At 32.9% G+C, this 12,581-nt stretch overlaps 2 protein-coding genes across 6 annotated transcripts in view; one reads left to right on the top strand and one right to left on the bottom strand.

The window, feature by feature from the left end:
* The first annotated feature begins 1,952 nt into the window (after positions 1–1,952).
* Positions 1,953–5,826, top strand: LOC102580673 (GDSL esterase/lipase At5g33370-like). Its single transcript, XM_006340416.2, has 5 exons — positions 1,953–2,237; positions 3,104–3,231; positions 3,860–4,102; positions 4,602–4,854; positions 5,569–5,826. Exons 1-5 carry the CDS (start codon positions 2,012–2,014, stop codon positions 5,799–5,801), a joined length of 1,083 nt encoding a protein of 360 aa, XP_006340478.1. The 5' UTR covers positions 1,953–2,011; the 3' UTR covers positions 5,802–5,826.
* A 1,137-nt stretch (positions 5,827–6,963) lies between these two features.
* The window catches only part of LOC102580016 (pentatricopeptide repeat-containing protein At5g38730), a 21,147-nt gene continuing 15,529 nt past the window's right edge, over positions 6,964–12,581 (bottom strand). For 2 of the 5 annotated variants that reach the window (XM_006340415.2, XM_015303626.1), the window contains 2 exons: positions 9,424–9,598; positions 6,964–8,118 (listed from right to left, as the gene is read on the bottom strand). The gene's annotated coding sequence lies outside the window, so the exon portion shown is untranslated. The remainder of the gene's footprint in view (positions 8,119–9,423; positions 9,599–12,581) is intronic. The other 3 variants (XM_015303627.1, XM_006340414.2, XM_015303632.1) reach the window with 3 other exon arrangements.

Genomic DNA, 12,581 nt, shown 5'->3' with positions numbered 1-12,581 from the left:
TGTTCTAAGTATCTTAGGAATACAAGATGGACAACAGAAAGTACGTTATATTGTGGACCAATAAGTTGAGTCAATTACAATTCTAACCAACAAAAGGTTGTGGTAGAATAGTAAGTAGTACTCTTTCATCATTAATCAGAGATCTCGAATTCAAGTTTCCTTGATCCTGAGTATGAAATTGTCTTCATTAGGAGCGTTCAATCCGAACTAAACTTCGTGGTTGTTGAAGAGTGAAAAAGATTAATGGTAGAGGAAAGAACATGAGAATTAAAAGAAAAGCGGTGTTCGGTGAAGATAAAAATAAAATTATTAGCTGTTTTTGAAGCTATTAATTTAATGCACCTTTGAAAATAGTCACTAACTTCCAATTACTCACAAATTATATTAGCAACAATTTAATACACTCTAACTGTCTTAGCTTCTTACATCATCTTCGTCTTCTTCTAATATAATAATATAAAATATAAAAAATAAAAATAAATTTACTTTCCAAAAACCTTTCACATGCAATTGGTAGTAAAAACACAATTGGTTTATCCATATATTTTTGTTTTTAAATTGGTTCAAAATTAATTACTTTCTTCGTTCACTTTTACTTGTCTATTATTAATAATTTTCATTTTTGTTTGTCATTTTTAACATATCAATAAAAGACAATTATTATTTTTAACATACGAAGACCATTTTTACAAGTAACACAAAATAGCCAAGAAATCTCATTTTTTTTCGTTTTTCCTTCAACAAAGAAATTACTTATATACTTCTATATAGGATTTTCTATATTAATTAACATACGATGGTGAATTGAGCTTAGTCAAGTTAAATTTCACAAGCTAAGTCAGATGATACAATTTTATACGTCGATGCATATATACTAGCTATTTTGATGCCTTTTCAACCTTTTTAACAACCACAACTAACATTGGTTGGTTGTAGTGCAATGGTGGGACTGCACGCTTCAGTCTTAATCAGATGTCTCGACTTTGAGTCATGTCTAAGGAGAAAATCATATTGAGAGCGCCACTCCAAATGAATTCTACAGTGCACGATCTAAATTTAGTCGGGGCTTTAATGTGGACTTCGAACACAGGGTGAAAACCGGAAAAAGAAAACAACTTTTTTGAAGGAATTCATAAAACTTTTATAATGGTAGGTAAGTTCAAGTTCATGTTAGCAACAACATAACGCAAACGGCAGAATTAGTCAATTTTAAATAACAAATTAGTAATGAATTCACATATATAGTCATACTCATACCCACTTCCTACCTTTGACTAACCAAGATATGGGAAAAGTGAAAATATCACACAATCCATAATAACAGGAAATTATTGATTTAACTTAAAATATAGCCATTATTGCATGTATATAAATTTTACATTATCAATATATTCAATTTGTTATAGCAGATTCATTTTATGTTCAGCAGGTTATTATTATAATCTCACATTTTATGAACGATAACATGTACTTTTTTTGTCTCAATTTATACAACTTACTTTCTTTTTTAGTCAACTTCAAAATTTATACAAGTTTCAAAAATCTTTCTTTCTTTTTTAAACTCCATGTCAAGTTAAACTAACTCATATAAAATTGGACGAAAGGAGTATTATTTTACTTGATCGTGTGAGTACTGTATATATATTGTACACCGTACGTAAGTATAAAAAGTTGAACTAGTTAAAAAAGGAAAAGAAAATAAAACACTCTTTGAGGTGAAATGATTGAAAATGCATTTAATCACCCCAGCTAAACAACTGTCTACATTGATTATTCCAATTGAAAGTTGTTGTGATCCTTTTCTTAACTAGTTAGTAGTTTGGTTTTTATATTATAACACCAAACATCCAAAGGCATTTATTACTTTAAAATTATTTACCTCCTCAATATTTTTTGTATATATAAAGGCAACTCTTATTTCCCAATTATCACACTTGATTTAGTTTCTTTAATTAAAAAAAGGAAAGGAAAGCAAACACCACCTAGTTCATTCTTTCACATAATTAGTTCAATGGCTTCCAATATTATTATTTTGATGATGATTATGGTATTAAGAGTAGTAGAGGGTGCAGCTGAAAGAGCATTTTTTGTGTTTGGAGATTCATTAGTTGATACTGGAAATAACAACTATTTGGCTACAAGTGCTCGTGCAGATTCACCACCTTATGGCATTGATTATCCAACTCATCGTCCTACTGGACGATTCTCTAATGGCCTTAACATTCCTGACATTATCAGTTAATTATATTATTTCTCTCTTCTTTATTTTCATACACATTTTCGTCACTATTTTGCTGAACATGTCGCTAATTTGTTGGTTTAGCTACGTCTATTATTAAATCCGGTTTTTTTAGTAGTGATATTATTATAAGTTTGATGGCATATATGGACGCACAAAGACTTATTATATATATGACCCTCTCTCTACTTTAATTTGTGGTTTGCATTCCATTCCAAAATATACATCATTAAGTTAACAAAACAAGTTCCACGTTGGAAAAAGGGATGGATATAATTGGTTTGTTCATATGGACTCCGACAATTTTTACCTTATTTGGAGAGTGAGTTAGGTCCAAGATCTATTATTTTATATGGTAGTAAAGTCGATCCCTTTTCCTATTACATGTTGTTTTAGTTTCAACCTTCAAAATATTTTCTTCCTTCCTCATTATTTTCACATTTGGTGCTGCTGTGTGCATGCATGCAGCATTATTCTGTATCAGGCACACGTGGTCCTTCATGGGACAATTTTGGGATCTAGAAACAATAATTCCATTGTGGGATCGAAACTTCAAATTTCAATAGTCATGACTAATTTTTATACTAATTGCAAAAAGAAAAGGGGGAGTGGAGAGGTGGAATTAGCTAGCGTTTGAACAGAGATTTTTTAAATCTATCATATTTTAAAATTGTCTTTAAAAAAAATTCAAGTTTCAAAAATTGATATTCCAGACTTATTTTTGGGAGAAATTTCACTCTCACTTGCAAAAGCTTTACTCGGTGCAATATTGCTATGATTATCCATTTTGTCTTTTTGTTTTATACCTTGTTATATATAATTATTTATTAAAATTTGTTTTGTCCTTGTTAACGTAATTATTAGGTGAAAAACTTGGAATAGAGCCTACATTGCCATACTTGAGTCCTGAACTTCAAGGGGAAAAGCTTCTTGTTGGTGCCAACTTTGCTTCTGCTGGGGTTGGTGTACTTAATGACACTGGAATTCAATTTGTAAGCTTTATTTCTATTTTCAATTTCCATTATTCAATTTGCAATAGTAATTGATTTTGTGGCATCATTCAAATTTTGAGACTTAAATAAGTACTAAGTATAATATCACATAAATATTACTCAGCTTTTAAATACATAAATTTTATCCGAAGAAATTTAAAATTAAGATTAAGAGAAATATTAAAAATACACTTAAACTCGGCGTGAATTATTAGTTTCATCTCCAAACTATTGACAGTCTTAAAAACACTCATTTACTTGACTAATTGAACTTAAATACACCCCCAATCTTGTAACATGAGTGAAATACACCCCTAATTTCTCATTAAGTTTAGGGGTGTTTTCAAACTTTTCTCGGCTTTTTATTAAGAGCCTCATGCTCCTACGAGAGTTTGAAACCACTTTTTATGTCATGTTGCAGATCGGAGGTGTGTATCTAAGTTTATTTAGTAAAATAGAGGGGTGTTTTTAAGGCTATCAATAATTAGGGGATGAAACTAATAATTTGTGTCAAGTTCAATACTTTCAGTACTTCGCTCTTTAAATTTATAATCAAAATTAAGAAATTTGACTCTCGATTTTCTTGTGCACTAGATAGATTTATGATATGAAGAGTTTTTTTTTCCAGGTAAATATTATAAGGATTGGACAACAACTAGAGTACTTTGCAGAATACCAAAAAAGAGTGGGAGCTTTGATAGGAAGTGAAAAGGCAAAGCAATTGGTGAAAGAGGGTCTTGTTCTAATTACACTTGGTGGCAATGATTTTGTCAACAACTATTATTTAGTCCCTTTTTCTGTTAGATCTCGTCAATATATGCTTCCAGATTATGTCTCCTATGTCATCTCTGAGTACAAAAATGTTCTTCAGGTAACAATTATACATATATATATCATTTTTTATCATGTGTCGGATCACTTTTACTTGTCATATTTGGACTTGACATGTCCATTAAGAAAACAATAACGACAGGACTATTTTACCACATTACTCATATTAATTAATGTTTGATATTAATTAGGTCTTAGAAAGTAATTTGGGAAATAAGTAATTAATGCTATGAATACGTTAAAAATGACAATCTACTTTTTTTAAATAGTGGACAAGTAAAAGTAAACCGATGAAGTATGTTCTATATTGAACCAATGCAGACCTACTTTAGAGGGGAAATAAATCATGCATGTGATTAATTATTGTACAACTCTTAGTTGTACATGTCATTATAGTTCAAGTCATTTTGTGTAGCACATCATAAAGACAACATTTTTCATTATTGAATTTGAAGATCTATCATAAAGCAACATGAATCTCTAATAATTGACCAATGAATTTAAATTATATATACTGATAGGTTAATTTTATGACGCAGAAACTCTATAGCTTAGGAGCTCGTAGAGTTATTGTGACGGGAACAGGGCCATTAGGTTGTGTGCCCGCGGAATTAGCCCAAAGAAGCCGCGATGGCAGCTGCGCGGATGATTTGCAGCAAGCAGCAGTACTGTTCAATCCACAACTAGTTGAGATGCTTAATGGTCTCAATAGTGAAATAGGCAACCATGTTTTTGTTGCAGCAAATACAAACCAAATGCATTTGGACTTCATTACTGATCCTCAAGCTTTTGGTACATAATTTAACCCTCATAATTATTAATTACCTACTTACTTTTGTCATTCTTAGCATATATATAAAAAAGAAAAACTAGATGAGAGTAAATAGGTTGTAGCAATATAAGTTGGCTTCTCCCTAGGCTTTAAATGATATCTCACATTTTTAGTCCTTTCTAATATCTACTACTTTAATTAATGAGAGCATAGGGTAGGGTCCGGAGGAAAATCTTACTATATTATTTTTACCACCTCCTAATCAGAGTTTTCACCTTTTTTGCTCCTTTGATAATTCAAACACACGATCTTAGGGTGGGAGGTGAAGGATGTTTACCATCTGACCAACTCTCTTTAATCTTGTTGTATTATATATATGAAAAATTATAGGGTGTAACTTTTATACACTAGTAGTATATATTAGAAGCTTTACACTATGATCAGGCTTTACCTAAAAGATAAATACAATTGTCCATGATAAGAGGGATAGTAACCTAGAAAATAGGGCAAGTATTTGGTACAACATGTTAATACACATGCATTAGTTACATACTATGTTGCTTTGGACCCTTCGAAAATGTCAACGGGTGTGTGTCGATTCCTTCAAAAGTAGTGTACTTTTTGAAGGATCCGATACGGTATGGCATCCTTTTTGGATAGTCCGAACAACATAGGTTACATTATATATATATAGTTGGTTTACTAACTTTGAAGGTAAATGGAATATGGGACAGGATTTGTGACATCAAAGGTGGCATGTTGTGGACAAGGACCATACAATGGGATGGGGTTGTGCACACCTTTATCCAACTTGTGCTCAAACAGAGATGAATATGCATTTTGGGATCCATTTCACCCCACGGAGAAGGCTAACAGAATCATTGTTGAACAAATCTTGACTGGAACAACTGATTACATGCACCCAATGAACCTTAGCACCATTATGGTCATGGATTCCAAGGCTTAATAAATTCTACTCTCAATTTGTTTAAATTTCCACTAGAAATGTTATTTATTTAATGTCCTTTTAGTTGAGTAATTCCTTCTTTGAAAATAAGATGGATATTGTGTGAAATGTAAGTGTTATTGAGTTGATCATTCTCATAACTCGTCTTCCTGCATCTCTTCTTCTAATAGTATGTCTTCTTTTTTGTTTTCTTGAATTAATTATGATGAAAGAGTTTGCATTATTGCAAAATTTACAAATATTTAGAAGTATGCCAGTAGTACAAGATTCTAAATTAGATGTGATTAAGCAAAAGAAGTGTTACAAATATTGACAATATTAGAGATTAATCATATGCAGCTTAAAACATGTAAACAAGGATAACATACATTTCTACAGTAGTCTTTGAGTTGTAATTACACAATCAAACAGTATATTTATAATTATATTATGCCGAATAAATAGATTTTTATATTGTATAATTACAAGGCACTTTCCTAGTAATTACACTAAATCCAATGAGATGACTTTCCAAACATACCTAAAGAATTTTCCTTCTCAGGTGAAATATTATAAGGATGTTGTCAACGGTTGTTTGGACATACAAGCATGAAAAATTAAAAAATATTTTTCTTCATACCAAATACACCCTTTGAATGCCACATTTTTTATGCTTTATATATACATACATAGAGAGTTTTGTTCCTCAACTTCATCCATCTTTTCAATTATCAGTTCCATTTTCACCTATATATTTTTTTCTTTGGATACTCCAAAAACCAAAATTATAAAAACACAATATGCACATTCCTTCCTGATTTCTTGTATTGAATGAAATTTCACATTTTTTTCACACCTTTTGTTGCAAAAGAGAGCTCAAATTTTGTACCTGAACAATTATTTATGTTCTTTTGCTTTTCCTTAGATGATGCAACTATCTCAAGGCAGATGAATACTTTATGTTATATAACCAAAATGCTTCTTATGGTTTCGCTGTACTAAGCTTGCATTAGAGATCTTGAAGGAAGGATGCCCTCAAGGGTTTGGTTCAATTATAAGAGCGCAATATGAGATGTGTGTGCCAAACACACATGACAAGTCAAATCCTACTACAAACAAGAGCCTAAACTTTAATTGGAGAAGGATAGAGAGGGCACACTCGTTCACCGAGTTTCGAATAATGTAGCAAAATTAACAATGCAAATACTCTTATTACTACCAAAACTGTTTGCTCTACAAAAGGCTTGCACCAATCAATACTAAGCAAATAATCACTTGAAGAAGACAAATAACATCACAAAACTTCCAAGACAAAGAGACATTTGGCTTACTTAGCTTTAAGGGCTGTGCAAAGGGTAAACTGCTTTACTATTTTGCCTCACCAATAATGGTGATGAATTCCCAACATCTCTAAATGGTGGCCTTTTTAGTACTCCTGATTTTTTGCTGCAAGAATGTTCTTTTCTTATCCCAACAGAAGAAAGTTCTGATCTACCACTCCTGTCATTGGCTCCGCGATTTTACTTCAGACAATGCATAAACATGCACTTTTCCTTCTTTAGTTGTTTCCCAAGAGAAACAGGTGGCAAATCTTTTGTTGAAATCACTTCAACACCTCTTTGTTTTTGCAACTTCTGAATGGCATTTTTTCAACCGACAAACCAACACACGTTTTTCCTTCTCAATTTGCTTGGCTAATGACAACAAAGGTGAATTCGGGGTAGATGTTACCTCTCTCTGATCATGTGCCGTAGATTTCTCTGTCCTTGATTTTTCCAGCTTGTCTTTTGCTGCAGTTAATTCACACTGTATATCCTTTGCTTTGGTTTCAAATGCTTGTGATTTGCCTTTCCATTCTTCCACCTATAAAAGCAAAGAAAATGAGATAACAAAAATAACATATCGAGTGAAATCCCACAATCCCACAAAGTGATGTCTGGGGAGGATAGAGTGTATGCAAACCTTACCAGTACCTCGTGGAGGTAGAGAGATTGTTTCCGAAAGAGCCTCGGATCAAGTGAAAAGTAAATGAGATACTTTTGAAGAAATAATATAGTGAACTGTTTCAAATCAAAACTTATTTCATCAAACTTATCATTGGAAACCAAGAACCAGATTCTTAAAGAGGACTGTAAAGATTGGATTTCACGAGGAAAGTCAAGGGCTGGGTTTTCCCAGAAATTACGAGAAGCCTGAAGTTCTTCCTTCTCCCCTCTCACTTGCTGCAGCATTTCCTGCATTTGTGGCCATTGCTCAGTTTCAGCTCTTGTTCTACTATCCTTCGCACTATAGCCTTGCAATTCCCTGAGCATTTGTTCTCCTCGAGTGGCATCACGTCCTGTTCAAATGAAACAAGAGTGCAAAAACTGTTTCTTCAGTTCAAAACTAGCAATAAAACTCTATAATATGATGAAGACAAGTACACCATGTTGCAAATGCATGATTCTTGAGCTGTTTAGCAAAATGCTTTCTCTTTTAGGATTAAGTTCACAAATGATCTTCGAACTAAAGGTCTATTACAACAAAGCCATAAAACTAAGGTCAATAACTACGATAGAACACATCATCTATTCCAATACTCAGCATAAAATGAAAGTCATTAGAAATATCAACCTGACCCTGACATTACAAGCAAGTTGCCGCATAAGATAAAATTTCCAAACAACTACAATTAGCAAAATAACATTTCCAGGTAAATATAAGATTGATTTCTCAGATGATCACTCAATAATAGTTATTATCTCAGAAAACTCACCAGTCTTCTTGATTTCAATTTTGCTCAATAAAGAAAGTGACTTTCTGAGATAATAACTACTACCAATTGAGTGACTACTAGTATTTTGATGATTTGTTTGTTTGGTAATTTTATCTTATGTTAATATAGCTACTTGTCCACCACTTTAAACAAATTTTGAAATAACTCTAGGGTCTTAGTAGCATCAAAATCTTACTACAATACACCACAAGATATACTCACTCCTTTTCAATTTGTTTCCTCTACTTTCCCTTTTAGTCCACTTCAAAAGAATATCTTTTTCCTTTTTAGGAAACTCTATAAACAAATTTTGAAATAACTCTAGGGTCTTAGTAGCATCAAAATCTTACTACAATACACCACAAGATATACTCACTCCTTTTCAATTTGTTTCCTCTACTTTCCCTTTTAGTCCACTTCAAAAGAATATCTTTTTCCTTTTTAGGAAACTCTATAAACAAATTTTGAAATAACTCTAGGGTCTTAGTAGTATCAAAATCTTACTACAATACACCACAAGATATACTCACTCCTTTTCAATTTGTTTCCTCTACTTTCCCTTTTAGTCCACTTCAAAAGAATATCTTTTTCCTTTTTAGGAAACTATAATTACAATTTTTCGCATAGAATGTTTAAGACCACATGATTAAAGGGAATTTTGGAACATTTGACATATCGTTGATTTAAGACCACAAGATTCAAAAGTCTTGTTTATTTTCTTATACTCAGTATCAAGTCAAAACAAGACAAACAAATTGAAACGGAAATAGTAATACAATAAGTTCACTATTGTAAGTGTTGTACATCATTTTTGAATTAATATTGAGGTACAGACAGAGAAGTACAATTATTATATGCATAAAAACATTTTATCTGTTCTGACTTTACCTGAGATGGTTGTTGTCTTGTAGAGAAAGGTAAAAGGGTCAATTCTCTAGGAAGTTGCAGCTGAACTGGCAACTGAATTGTTTGTTGTGCTTGAAAGTATTGTCTCATATTATTTCCCCTTTCTATCTAACATACCCTTTGACAGTCCTTCCATTTTTTCCCTCAACAATTCCATCTGCAAAACATTTTTTTAAAATATTTAAGGGAAGTATTGACTTAATTGGTAAAATTGTTGTCATGTGACTAGGAGGTCATGGGTTTAAACTGTGGAAACATGTTGCTTAAGAAATGCAAGGTAAATATTGCATACAATAGAAAGCTCAGTGCAGTGGACTGCCTTTTCTTCATTTTTCCCAAAATCAAACCTAGAAATAGTCAAAATTACTAGTATAATAAAACACCACTCCTGTTGTCTTCTTTCAAAAATTTTATTACAGTATCTTTTTTTAAATGGTCCACATGGAGTTACCAGTTTAACCTTATTCCAAGGTGAAATTTTCAAATGATAGCAGGTTCTCAAATAGTTCTCAATCCTAATTAACTAATGCACACAACATTCAAAAGTAAAACCAACTATCTTGTTCTTTTCTCAACAAAAAGTCCTATAGTAGTGATTACTTAGTTGATAAATAAATGGCTTACTTTATAGCCTCTATTAAGTTAAATACATAATTAAGATCGCAACTTTTTCGATCAAGAAACATCTTTACTTTAATTCCTTGAGAGTTTTTTCATCTGTTAAACCTCCAAGCTTCTCTAGCCTTTTCTGTAAATGACATGCTTTTTTATCAAAACTACTACAACCCCGTTACTGGCCCTCTTCCATTTAATAATTCTACTATTTTTCAAGTTGAAGAATAGAGTAAAAAGCAAAGAACATTAAGAAAAAATTACTCTTTCATATGTATAAAGAGAAAATTTGAACAGTGGTGCATTTGTTGGACAGACCTTGCATGAAAAATCTGATAACCTGTTTTACTTTTATTTCTACATTTGACAATTAAGTTTAATACATTAATTAATAGTATAAAAGAACTATACATAATTATTTTCACCATACTATGCATATATAAGGTGGAGTTTTGGCTAAAATTATCCCTGAAGTATAACCCAAACTTAGGGTAAATCCTTACGCTACAATTGTGAACAAAAAACATCCTTTTAAGTATCCCAAAATTTGCAATAAACATCCCTCTATTAACTTTTGTTAGAAACTAACAGCTGAAATAAATATCTGTGTCAAGCACATTCCCCCCCAAATCTCCATATTTCTATTGTAATTTTGTTCTTCTCATATACCTATGTTTCAAGTTTAAAGTTTTCCCTCCATCGGGATATTACCAACTAATGGTTATACGCTGACGGGATCGCAGAGCTCATATGTGTTTTAGCTTCCTTTTTTTTCTCTCTAAGTATTATTTTCCTCATTTATGTCTAAATTCATTGTATAGGTCTCTTTTTGCTGTTTTTCTTCTGTTTTGCCCAAAAAAATTACTGTTTTATTTGCTATTTACTCTACTGATTTACCAGTTTTAAATTATTTTGTTGTTGATCCTTTTGCTGTTTACGATTGGTTTACCAGTTTTTTTGTTGTTGTATGGCTGCTTTTTGGCTAATTTGGTGTTGTTTTTCTAGTGGTTTGTCAATTTTTCTGCTGATTTTTTCTACTGCATTGCAGTTTTTTGCTGGTTTGGTGCTGTTTTGCTGGGTTTTTCTACTGGTATGCCGGGTTCTTTTTTGTAATTTTTAACCATTTCTTTTCCTATTTATATTCAATCAGACCTAAGTTGCTCGGACTCTTCACTTTTGGTGCCGCACCCTTGTCGACACGGGTGTGGGTGTGGGTGTGAGTGTGGGATCTGTGTCCGATTTGGTCAACCGATTTTGGGTACTTTGACCAAAATCGATGGAGAAAGTTTGGACAGTTTAAATGATTTCTATAATCAATACAAAAGCTAAGGTGAAATTGAAGAAAATGAAATATCTTTTATATAGAAATTTCTATTCACTCATTTTCTTTTAATCTCCTTCCAAGATTCTCCCCAAGTTCTCCATATAATATCTCATAATTTAGGTTTTATAACTCTATTTTTAGATATTTTAATTATATTAAGGTGAATCCCCGCACCCGTATCCATACATGGATCCATATCCCCGAATCTTAAAAATTAGATCATGAAGGATCCGACCTCTAGATCCGCACCCGTATCGAACACCCGCACCCAAGTCCAAGCAACTTAGAATCAGACCGAATATGGATATTTGGAAGGAAGTCATTGGCACACGTATTTATTTCAACGGTTAGTTTTTTAACAAAAGTTAACAGAATATTTATTGCAAATTTTGGATAGTTAAAGGACGTTTTTTGTTCACAATCTTATATCTATATAAAAGAGAACCCTCAACCCGATGAAGTGGCACCACCACAAGCTAGGGATTCCTTTTTAGTCAAATTTATATATTCTCACCAACTACCCTTCCCATTCTCCAGAGAAACGCCACAATCAAACGTCGCTTCAACCTCATCAGTCCCTAAACAGCCGCTTCCCCGCTTCCTTCCTTTTAAACTTATTGCGGCTCTTCAAAAACGTTGTCTCTGTTTACAACGGACGCCACCATCTTAAGAATTGAACCACAGACTATTCTGATTCTCTAAACTACTTCATGTTCTCACTGCTTCTCCCTGTTTCTGCTCACCAACCTCAATCAAATCCCGAAGTTCTCCACTGCTGCCTACGAAGTTGCGCTCAACGCCGCACCAAATACGTCACTATTCAGGTATGATACTTATTCAACCTACTATCCATTCTCCCTTTTCCCCAGCACGGTCCCAATAATGACTTTGTTTATCTGTCTTGGCATTAAGAACCTTGCAGCCCACAACAAAAGTATGATGATGAAGTGGCTTTGGAGATACAACTTGGAAGACGCAGGGCTCTGGAAAGAGGTCATCATAGCTAAGCATGGAAGGCTGAATCAATGGTGCTCAAATATTACTACACTTCCTTACGGAGTGGGACTGTGGAAGAGTATTAGGATGTTGTGGGATACATTTGATCAGAACGCTTACTTTGAATTGGGCAATGGTGTACTCCTAAAATTTTGGACAGACAAATGGCTTGGAAATACCACTCTTCAGGAGGATTTCCCAGATCTGT

This window comes from Solanum tuberosum, unplaced genomic scaffold (assembly GCF_000226075.1).
Source record: "Solanum tuberosum cultivar DM 1-3 516 R44 unplaced genomic scaffold, SolTub_3.0 scf00018, whole genome shotgun sequence".
NCBI classification, from domain to species: Eukaryota; Viridiplantae; Streptophyta; class Magnoliopsida; order Solanales; family Solanaceae; genus Solanum; species Solanum tuberosum.
Note: the sequence above shows the minus strand (reverse complement) of the source record. Positions and strands in the feature narration are given on the sequence as shown.

Coding starts and splice junctions, on each gene's coding strand:
- LOC102580673 (XM_006340416.2), top strand. CDS start 2,012: ATGGCTTCCAATATTATTATTTTGATGATGATTATGGTATTAAGAGTA. Junction 2,238..3,103: donor TAACATTCCTGACATTATCA/GTTAATTATATT, acceptor CGTAATTATTAG/GTGAAAAACTTGGAATAGAG. Junction 4,855..5,568: donor TACTGATCCTCAAGCTTTTG/GTACATAATTTA, acceptor AATATGGGACAG/GATTTGTGACATCAAAGGTG.